This window comes from Salmo salar, chromosome ssa02 (genome assembly GCF_905237065.1).
Source record: "Salmo salar chromosome ssa02, Ssal_v3.1, whole genome shotgun sequence".
Classification (NCBI taxonomy): domain Eukaryota; kingdom Metazoa; phylum Chordata; class Actinopteri; order Salmoniformes; family Salmonidae; genus Salmo; species Salmo salar.
The window spans coordinates 30829625-30841196 of NC_059443.1; the positions used below are offsets into that span (position 1 = coordinate 30829625).

Here is an 11572-nt window from a genome sequence, read left to right on the forward strand (position 1 = left end):
TGCTGTTGTCATTCTGGAAACAAAAGAGGGAATCGGTCAGGGGATAGAATCTGGCAGTGGGTCGGGATGTAGGGGGGATATCGTTTTTCATAGGGAGGGGTTTGCCTGGAAGGGATAGGAGAGAGAGGCTGTGTATTTATTTTGGTAGGCCTATGTTGGTTTAGTACTACCGTATCTAGGGCGTATGGAGAGGGCAGTATGACAACTGTAAACAATAAAATGTTGGTGTTAAAACTGAACATAAATACTGGTAGATGTAGGGCAAACTGAGGTCAGTTTCCATCGGTCCTTCTCTTCCTGACATAAAGAAAACAGAGTGGGGAGCACTGGTATAAAAGCAAGCAGTCAGCATTTTCTCTAGCAATATTCTCCCCCTGAGAGACAAACACACACACTGACACACACACACACTGACACACACACACACACACACACACACACACACACACACACACACACACACACACACACACACACACACACACACACACGCACACACACACAAACACGTAGGCATACACACACTCTTTCTCCTTGCCTTCCTCTCTCCCTCTAGCATTCTCCCATTCTAATACACTCACACGCATGCACACATGCACACATGCACACACACACAGCCTGGCTGGTTGGCTGTGTGTGTGTGTGTGTGTGTGTGCAGAGGTAGCATTACTCATCTCTGGAATGTTCCTCATCTATAATTCATTATCCTGGGTCCTGACGATGTGACTGCTGTGTGCTCTGCTGAAGTGAGCAAGCTGCACCTTCAGCGCCATAAACCAAACTACTGTAGTCTACTCCAGTACTGTGGGTGGACAGAATACAGAACACTAGCACAATGCATTATTATGAATATTACTCACATGCAGAGGTGCACACACTGAACATGATTCACTTGTTTTAATATGCAACAGAACGATTCTCTATCGGAAATGCGACTGCTTTTGTTTTTCATATTTCTGTATTCAAGGTCATCTTGTTTGGGCCATAATTATTAGTTGATAAGGCCTATTGTTCATGGGTATGAATAGGTCTCACTCTCCATAAAATAGCCTAGATCCCTGGTTTATGTATATTATTTATGTGACCACTGCAGGGGTTAGATTATTTCCTTCATTCTGGCTCTATGTCTGGCCCCACCCACTGTTTTAAATGTCACTTCCAGAGCTTGAAAATGACTCCCAACTAGTGGTGAGGTGAGGTTGTAATGGGTGCAACTGTAGGGTTCGTGTGTAGGGTCATTTTTCTTCCCTTTTCCCCATCCTTTTCTCTTCACCTTTGCATCATAAAGTGTAATGAATTCACATTCCAGTAGGCAGAAATACAAGGGTTGAAAAGACAAATACATGAGAAATACGCAATAGGGAGGTTGTGCCCAGTCTCACAATCCAGTACAGTAGGTGGGGGTGTATGCACCTTTCAGTTGGTTGAAACCCGCCAATACAAAATTAAGAAGAATGGCGCGCACACACACACATACACACAAAAAACGAAAGTAGACTAAATAATGTAATGTAGGTAGGCCGTGAATGGCCTCACACACCAGTACAGTAGGTGGCGGTATATGCGAACTGCCAACCACATCCTAAAGAAGAAGAAGAAGAACAGACGTAAACAAAGAGCACGTCGCACAGATTCATTCAAACGAGAGGTATGAAGGATTTTTCATATTAATTCAAGCTATTTAACCTTATAATGACGTGGTTTCGTCTCCTTATTATCATACTTTCAAGCGTTTTCAATTGCTATTCTTCTGCTTCCAGCTAAATGCTTAAAGAAAACAACGATCATGTACTGGAACGGCTAGCCGTGAGCTAGCCAACAAGCTGCTTTTATATAGCTAACATAACCACGACACTAACAATTTCCCTACCGGTATAGCAGGTCCACTGACGGTTCAACCACAGCGTCAGAAATGCCGATATGGAGGTGCACTACAAGCAGAAATACAAAAATCTCAAACGCAAATTGAAATTCATGGTTTATGTGAGTATTAATGTTTCATCCAATTGTCAATGACGTGCTATTATTATAATAACACCTATTAGCCAAGGAACTGTAATTTACAGAGTTGAACTGTTGTATTTCGCTATTCGTCTCCGTTTAGGAGCAGGAGTGTTTTCAGGAAGGGCTCAGAAGATCCCAGAGGAAGCTGCTCAAAGTGTCCAGAGATAAAAGGTGGGTGGGTGAATCTACAAGTTTGTTTAGTTTGGACAGATGGGGTGTATTTATTTGTCACACTGTAGCAAAACCTTTTACTACGATGTGCTACTAATAAATACACCCCTGTTGAACGTGTACAAATACTGTACAAGCATGTTCAAAGTTTAAAATGGTCTTTCCTGGGCTTCTATTCTCTTCTCTTGCAGTTTTCTGTTGGACCGATTGTTACAATACGAGCAGGTGGACGAGGACTCCTCAAGTAGGTCTTAAGCACCAAGTCTCAATGTTTCATTCTCCACAATATCTGTTCTCTTCTTCATACCTCAACCAATGCAGTTACCTGCCTTGCTGTGGAGTATTTTCAGTATGGATCATGTTAGTATGTTGATGTACAGTGTCTGATTGTCATGTTGTGTTTCAGATTCTAATGCCACAGCCTCTTCTGAGAACAGTGAAGGAGAGGGCACCAGGGAGAGAGACGGAGGAAAGAAGTGAGGATGCAGCATGCCAGCAACACAGACAATATTTCAAATTGCACTCTTTCTATTACTGCACTCTCTCCATCTTTGCCATTCTCTCTCACTATCTCACTATTTAAGAACAGATATAGCCCTTGGTTCACCCCAGACTTGACTGCCCTTGACCATCACAAAAACATCCTGTGGCGTTCTGCGTTAGCATCGAATAGCCCCCGCGATAAGCAACTTTTCAGGGAAGTCAGGAACCAATATACTCAGTCAGTCAGGAAAGCTAAGGCTAGCAGAAATTTGAATCCTGTAGCACAGTGTCCCAAAAAGTTTTGGGACACTGTAAAGTCCATGGAGAATAAGAGCACCTCCTCCCAGCTGCCCACTGCACTGAGGCTAGGAAACACTGTCACCACCGATAAATCTACGATAATCGATAATTTCAATAAGCATTTTTCTACGGCTGGCCATGATTTCCACCTGGCTACCCCTACCCCGGCCAACAACTCAGCAACCCCTGCAGCAACTTGCCCAAGCCCCCCCACCGCTTCTCCCAAATTCAGACAGCTGATGTTCTGAACGAGCTGCAAAATCTGGATCCCTACAAATCAGCTGGGCTAGACAATCTGGACCCTCTTTCTAAAATTATTTGCCAAAATTGTTGCAACCCCTATTACTAGCCTGTTCAACATCTTTCGTATCGTCTGAGATCCCCAAAGATTGGAAATCTGCCGTGGTCATCCCCCTCTTCAAAGGGGGAGACACTCTAGACCCAAACTGTTATAGACCTATATCCATCCTGCCCTGCCTGTCTAAAATCTTCGCAAGCCAAGTTAACAAACAGATCACCGACCATTTCGAATCCCACCGTACCTTCTCCACTATGCAATCTGGTTTCCGAGCTGGTCATGGGTGCACCTCAGCCACGCTCAAGGTCCTAAACGATATCGTAACCACCATCGATAAAAGACAGTACTGTGCAGCCGTCTTCATCGACCTGGCCAAGGCTTTCGACTCTGTCAATCACCGCATTCTTAGCGGCAGACTCAATAGCCTTGGTTTCTCAAATGATTGCCTCGCCTGGTTCACCAACTACTTATCTGATATAGTTCAGTGTGTCAAATCGGAGGGCCTGTTGTCCAGATCTCTGGCAGTCTCTATGGGGGTGCCACAGGGTTCAATTCTCGGGCCGACTCTTTTCTCTGTATATATCAATGATGTCGCTCTTGCTGCTGGTGATTCTCTGATCCACCTCTACGCAGACGACACCATTCTGTATACCCTTCTTTGGACACTGTGTTAACAAATCTCCAAACGAGCTTCAATGCCATACAACACTTCTTCTGTGGCCTCCAACTGCTTTTAAATGCTAGTAAAACTAAATGCATGCTCTTCAACCGATTGTTGCCCACCTATCTAGCATCACTACTCTGGACGGTTCTGACTTAGAATATGTGGACAACTACAAATACCTAGGAGTCTGGTTAGACTGTAAACTCTCCTTCCAGACTCACATTAAGCATCTCCAATCCAAAATTACATCTAGAATCGGCTTCCTATTTCGCAACAAAACCTCCTTCACTCATGCTGCCAAACATACCCTCGTAAAACTGACCATCCTACCGATCCTTGACTTCGGCGATGTCATTTACAAAATAGTCTTCAACACTACTCAGCAACTGGATGTAGTCTATCACAGTGCCATCCGTTTTGTCACCAAAGCCCCATATACTACCCACCACTGCGACATGTATGCTCTCGTAGGCTGGCCCACACTACATATTCGTCGTCAAACCCACTGACTCCAGGTCATCTATAAGTCTTTTCTAGGTAAAGCCCCGCCTTATCTCAGCTCACTGGTCACCATAGCAACTCCCACCTGTAGCACGTGCTCCAGCAGGTATAATTCACTGGTCATCCCCAAAGCCAACACCTGCTTTGGCTGCCTTCCCTTCCAGTTCTCTGCTGCCAATGACTGGAACGAACTGCAAATATCTCTGAAGCTGGAGTCTTATATCTCCCTCACTAACTTTAAGCATCAACTTTCAGAGTAGCTTACCGATCACTGCACCTGTACATAGTCCATCTGTAAATAGCACACCAAACTACCTCATCCCCATATTGTTATTTATGCTCTTGCTCTTTTGCACTCCAGTATCTCTACTTGCACATCACCATCTGCACATCTATCACTCCAGTGTTAATGCTATATTGTAATTATTTTGCCTCTATGGCCTATTTATTGCCTTACCTCCCTAATCTTCTACAATTGCACACACTGTACATACATTTTTCTATTGTGTTATTGACTGTACGTTTGTTTATCCCATGTGTAACTTTGTGTTGTTTGTGTCACACTGCTTTGCTTTATCTTGGCCAAGTCGCAGTTGTATAAATGCGAACTTGTTCTCAACTGGCCTACCTGGTTAAATAAAGGTGAAATAAATAAAAATACATTTATTCAACTGTCTCTTGTGAACTCTCTCAGGAGAAGTAGCCCTGGTGTAGGCCTTCCTTCATCCTCCCATCTCTCTCTCTCTCTCGTTCTGGAGTGAATCCTCTCCAGTCGTCCGGCAGTACCCCCTACCTCAACACAGTGAGTTATGATCACGCTCACCTCACTGAATCTATACAATCAATAACTAGAGCATCATTGATTGTTGCCATTATCGTTTTCTCATTACCGAAGATAATCACTGTTTTGATTTGGGGCATTATTAATATTGTTTTATTATATGTTTACTGTATCTTTTGCTGTCTATCATGTTTTATTTTTCGGGGCTGTATTTGTGTGTGTGTGTGTGTGTGTGTGTGTGTGTGTGTGTGGCGGGAAGTTTCCAGCGTATTTGGCTCCACCAGCTGGGAGAATGAAGAAAGAGAGAATGACAAAGGCGCCCAAACACAAGAAAGAGACATCGGGGAAGGTGAGGGGGAGGAGGAGGAGGAGGAGGAGGAGGAGGAGATGAGGAAACAGACATGTTTCCACAGTATAACTGCACTACATATGACAGGTTAGGTGCAGGCCTACAGTAGGCTATAGGAAGGTCCATAACGTTGGGACATCATCAATGAAGTAATGTACTGCCATAATATCCTGGACTCTTCATTTTCAATTCCTGACCATTCATTTAAAGGGTTATTCTTCCTCAGTAGACGAACTACATCCCTGATGGAACCCTATTCTTGCCCCACAGAGCTCTGGTCAAAAGTAGTGCACTATAAAGGAAATGGGGTGCCATTTGGGACTCAGTCCAAGTCATCTACCACTCTCTTTCTCAATTGCATCTCTCATTCCATCTTCCTCATTCCCTCCCACATCCAGCGCCTCGTTCAACTGGGTGCCCAGGCAGATGCTGAGTGGAGATGCGGCAGAGGAGGAGGGAGAGAGTGACAGAGACTCAGACGGAGGAGACGACGACAGGGGGGAAGGAGAAGAGGCTGACCTTGTCATCGATATCCCCAACGAGTGAAGTGTGTGTGTGTGTGTGTGTGTGTGTGTGTGTGTGTGTGTGTAAAGGATTGTTTGAAAGAGTGTGTAAGACCATAATGTGAGTCTGGATTCAACCCCTCCCACTGTCAAATGCTTAGCCAAGCTCCCCCCATTGGACCTTCAGGTTACTGCAACAATATTTCTCTCTCACAATGTGTTACTAATCGACTCCTTTAATGTCATTTTACTGCCTTCTACTGTTATACAAGTCATGGAAGAAATGGTATTGAAGGCATGGACAGCAACAGGACTGTATACATGTAGCACCTACCTTTTTATACAAAACTGTCAAATTAGGAATTTTCTGTTGGAGATAATGGAGATGTTATGTTTTCTACCAATGACTTTCCAAAATTAAATTGCATTAAAGTGGTAACATTTCAGATGACTCTGGTAGTTGTTGTTGAAAGCCTGATGGACTGGTAGTAGAGTGTATAGTATGTGCTGCACAGACATGGAGTACTGCGCTTTTACTCAAAACAACTGTTTTTATTGGTTGTCCCTGGAGACAGTCCCATGTGGCTCAGTTGGTAGAGCATGATATTTGCAACGCCAGGGTTGTGGGTTCGATTCCCACGGGGGACCAGTACAGAGAAAACATTTATGAAATGTATGCATTCACTACTGTAAGTCGCTCTGGATAAGAGCGTCTGCTAAATGACTAAAATGTAAAAATGAGACAAAAGCCTTTTATGCTGCGTTCATAACCAAATGGGAAGGTGGTTTTTACCACTTACAACTGGCAAAAATCCACTTGAATTCCCCTTCAACTCGTAAAAACTAGTAAGAAACTCGTCTATTATCCCTGAGCTCTGACTTCTCGCACATGCTGACCTCTGACGTCACTTACTAAGGAAATTACCTCGATAACAGCATTTTCGGCAGTTAAATGTAATTTGTTTACAAGCATTATAACTGTACTTTTAGTTTATGGTTGACACAGATTGTTGGCCATTAGCCAGTCAGCGTTTCTCAACGAGTTGAGAATGCATCCAACTGTTATTTACGACTTGACAACTGGTAATTGGTACCTTCCCACTTGGTTATGAACGCCGCATAAAGCCCAACCCAAAACTATCACACCCAAAAGCTCTCATACCGCAGCAGCCATGCAGCTGTTAGTATGGAATGCATCCAAACAACCTAAAGCTACAGACAAAGGATGTAATGAGGGAATAATGAATGTCTTTGCTACAGACTAATAACTGTCAGTAAATATAATAAGGAACAGTGTGACACTGTCAGAAAACTAATTATGCACTGATAAAGATTTTTCTTGGTGGAAATTACACGTCAAACTATTAGCCTAATCTCCCTCAGATGTGCATTGATGTGTAGCCTATCCCATAAAAGGAATTCTCCTACCAGACAGTTCTGACTGTCAGGCCCAAGGGTGCGCTGAAGACTCCATGTGATCCCAGTCATAACACGTAGCAGGACAAACCTGGTTTGTGACCCCCTATGTCAGAGGTCACATAGGTGAAGAGCTTAATTATTATGCTCTCGTCTTTCCTCTCTTGTCATCTCACAGAGATTGCGATGGATTGGATTGGATGACTCCCTCTATCAATTTGAGAGTGGATACATTTCCCCGTTTCCCTCAGCTTTACCAAACCAAGTGGCCGCTGAAACTCAAAATCTAAAATCATTTTGTCTTTATAGCAGAGAAAATGTAATTCAGTCAATAGAATCTATTTTGGAACCTTGGTGGTGGATAGATCTACTGTGTGATATTCAACACTAGGCCACTGCTGTAAGATATACTGCAGTAAGATATACTGCTGTAAGATATACTGCTGTAAGATATACTGCTTTGGTTTCACTGTGCACCCTAATAGTGCATGCATAAGCACTCGGCTAAAATAAAGTCAGCACTTTCTAAGAGGTGTGTGTTTTACCATAGAAAATGAACCATTGAGCTGTCAATCAGACAGCCAAACCTTGCGGAAACATTGTTTGGGAATGCAGACTTACAGGTAATAGGAACCTGTTACTGGGTGTGGGTCTGCTGTGTGCCTAACAGTAATGAGAGGTAAGGTGTAACCAAAAAGAGCTATGAAAGAGAGAGGAAGGAGGGAGGGAGAGCCAGGTAGAGGTGTAGCTAGAGGGAGAGTGTGTGAGGGAGGGAGGGAGGGAGGGAGGGAGGAATAGTGAGCTTGTCAATGAGGGAGGGAGAAGCAGAGTGTAAGCAAGACTGTGCCCAGACACATGCAGACAGCCCAGCACACACAGTCCAAAGAGAAAGACATGGGTGGAGACGCTGACGGGGTGGAAGAGAAAAAAAGAAAGGAGAGATTGAGAAAGGGATAAAAGAACGACATACCAGAGATTCCCTGGCTGTCAACCCTAGCTACCGGCCATTATCCTCTCCCATCTGCGTAGATACAGCACAAACCTCTGGATTATTTACCAGCCTTCTCTCTCTGTGAGTGTGTGGGTTTGCTGAGCGCACCATGCTGCTGCTGCGGTGGTGTCCTGCTGGTGTCAGTGTCAGTACTGCAGGCTGGATCTTGCTGGGGCTGACTCTGGAGCTGTCTCTACCAGTCACGGCACTATCAGAACCAGACCCAGGCTTCTCCCTCTGCAGACAGAGCTTCTACAGACAGACTCCCCCCCTGGGCCTCTCTGTAGGTGGGGGGCCCCTCCTGACCCCCCTCTGTCACAGGCTGCCAGGGGGACAGTCGTTCGCCACGCTCTACCACCCGACCTGTGACGCAGCTGTTTACTCTGCCTTTCATCTCAGCCAAGGATGGAGGGAGAGAGGAGGAAAGGAGGAGGGGGTAAGGGAGGATTATTTTATTTCTATTATGTGGAAACAGTGGAATCATTGTCATGCATGGACTGCGTAAGTACTACCTTGTACAGTTTAGTGTACATTCTCAACACAATCACACAAGTTATAGCGGACATGATCAAACCAACAGTATACCACTCTTTTCCTCCAGCTGTAGTACAGTAATGTTTTTGTGATATGAGACTTGTTCAAGTGAAAGGAAACTCTCGTCCTTTAGAGGCAGTCAACTTACTGTTGATATCAACATTCCATGCAAACCTGGCCTTGTTAAAACAAGTCAGAGTGAACAGAAAGATGAATGTGAACAACAGTTTGATATTTGACTCAGATGTCTGTCAGTAGACAAGCTCCCTAACACTCACGAGACTAGAATGGTCTGCATGGCATGTTATTTCTGCCATGACACCTGAGTAAAAGACGTCCTCGTCTATCCTACTCTATTTACAAACTGCATTGACACTAAATGTACTGTAATGTACAGTAGGCTTTACCCAAATAAGGGCCAAACATTCATTTATCATGATGTTAATACTAATTGCATTAGTGATTCAATATATGCACTTTGACTAATGATTCCTAACCTATCTCCTAGACAGAGAAGGGGGAAGAGGACGAAGGGTCCCAAGTGGTGACCCCAGCTCTGCTCCAAGGGGATGTGGCGGGGGATAAACCCCAATCTCATTCTGACTCTCCCCTCCACCAGTGGGGCTCCCCAGCTACAGAGCTGATCCAGAGCAGCGTCCTGCCCCAGTGTGGCTCCACAGGGGGCCAGCTCTACGTCCTGACAGGGGCCACAGGGCTCAGGCTGGGGCCCGGGATGGAGGAGGGTGGGGAGGGGGGGTGTGAGGCTGGGGTGCAGTGGTCTGCAGTGTGCTGTGCTGGCCCAGAGGGACAGAGTGGGTTCAGTGTGGGGGTAGTGAGAGAGACAGGGGGAGAGGAGAGGGTGGTGAGTGTTAAGGAGCTGGAACACATGATTGGAGTGACAGATCTATTTTCAGAGGGTTGCGGGGAAGCAAATGGGGAAACAGAGGGAGACATAGTGACACTGCTCAGCGATGCGATGGTCAGAGTCGTAGAAAAGCAAAGAGCGGTCGCAAGGCCAGACGCCATTGAGGAAACACTAGATAAGACTACTGACCGAAGCGTAGAGGCACTACCTGCCGACACAGAACCTCTCATCACTCCTTCAGTGGACAACGAGACACTGGCCTCTGAGTCGGACACAGAGTCGTCCGGCAGCCCTCTGGTGTATATCATCACTTCCTCTGTCTCCCTGCTCATGGCCCCTCTACGCCCTGTAGTCTCCACCCTCATTGGGATCCCTGGACAGGTGATTACTGATGGAATGCAATACTGTGATTGAATTGAATTTATTTTGGGTAACAGACATATTAAACAAAATGTACAAGGTGGACTCAGAGGATATCACTTGAAAGCATTAATTAAAACGCTCGTTTCAAAGTGGTCCTCAATGGTAAAAACAATAACACATGATGGTTCCATATCTTTTTATATTTCTGATCACAAAAATACGTTTCTGTTATAATATCTTGTAACAGAACATATCTCCTCTCCTCGTCTAGGTGGCCTTTGTCCTACAGGAAGACCTGGGGGTCCTGTCTGCCCTGCCAGGCGACATCCTTTCTGTGTTCTACAACATGGCGTCTGACCTGGTGTCTGGGGTCGGCTCAGTCACAGGCCTGATACTTGGTGTGGGGGAGATGTGCTTCTCCACCCTCTACTGCATTACAGCCCCTCTGGTGGGCTCTCTGTTCACCAGCTGCCAGGACGGGGTCACAGGGGTGGGCACCCTGGCCTGGGACGGGGTGGGCATATTCAGGGGGATCGTGGACAGCGCCTGGTGGGTGTCCAGGGTGGTTGGGGACCAGGCGTGGGAGCAGGGTGGGGGGTATGTGGGGTCGGTGGTGTCTGAGATGGGAGGGCAGGTGAAGGCAGTGGGTGGGGGAATGGGGAAGCTGGCGTGGAGGTGTGGGAACGGGGTGGGGAATGTGGTGAGGTTGGCAGGGGGGCTAGTATTAGGGAGCACGGAAACGGTTGTGGGGAATGTGATGGAGGCCTTTGGGCAGGACCAGAACTGTGGATGGTTTGGGTCTACAGAGAATGTTCATGAATAACATTGCAGATTTATTGAAAACCTTGAAAATTGTGTATCTTGTTCTTATAAAGTATGTAAATATGCACCAGATAGCGAGAGAGAATTGATGGGTACACCGCAATGCCAGTGCCTCTAGCTAAGCTGTCTAACATAAATGCATAGTTAGGCACACAACACATTTTCATATCTTTTTGCTCCCTAAAGTAGATGACTTCTACTTCTACTACTTCTTAGTTGTAAAGAAGCAGGATCCCAAAAGACTAAAGCTGAGATGAATGGTATATGTGTCAGAAAGTGAAGCAGGGTAGCCCCATGGGTGTGCTGGCCATTTGATCAATTACAATATGGTATTATTTTTGGGAAATATGCTTTCACTGTGTGAGTTCATATGGTAATAGGTGTTAGAATTGATGTTACATTATGAACTATATGCTTGCTTGATTAAAAAAGAATAATTGATTGATCACACCCACTCAGACTAATGCAATTTATTCATTTGTCTATCAATATATTTTGCCTTGAAGCTGGATCGTTTTAATTTGCAC

At 45.2% G+C, this 11572-nt stretch overlaps 1 protein-coding gene and 1 long non-coding RNA gene across 4 annotated transcripts; both read left to right on the forward strand.

The window, feature by feature from the left end:
- The first annotated feature begins 1439 nt into the window (after positions 1–1439).
- LOC106579789 (uncharacterized) lies at positions 1440–6500 on the forward strand. 3 transcript variants are annotated; one of them, XR_006760695.1, is made up of 8 exons: positions 1440–1648; positions 1879–1983; positions 2105–2175; positions 2367–2419; positions 2582–2651; positions 5116–5223; positions 5469–5551; positions 5950–6500. It is a non-coding gene; the product is annotated as an uncharacterized lncRNA (long non-coding RNA). The 3 variants fall into 3 exon arrangements; XR_001322751.2 differs by having other exon boundaries at positions 1441–1648; positions 5462–5551; XR_006760694.1 differs by having other exon boundaries at positions 1573–1648; positions 1882–1983; positions 5462–5551.
- A 1779-nt stretch (positions 6501–8279) lies between these two features.
- Positions 8280–11499, forward strand: LOC106579786 (endonuclease domain-containing 1 protein). Its single transcript, XM_014159961.2, has 3 exons — positions 8280–8897; positions 9504–10241; positions 10495–11499. Exons 1-3 carry the CDS (start codon positions 8571–8573, stop codon positions 11044–11046), a joined length of 1617 nt encoding a protein of 538 aa, XP_014015436.1. The 5' UTR covers positions 8280–8570; the 3' UTR covers positions 11047–11499.
- Positions 11500–11572: the final 73 nt, after the last annotated feature.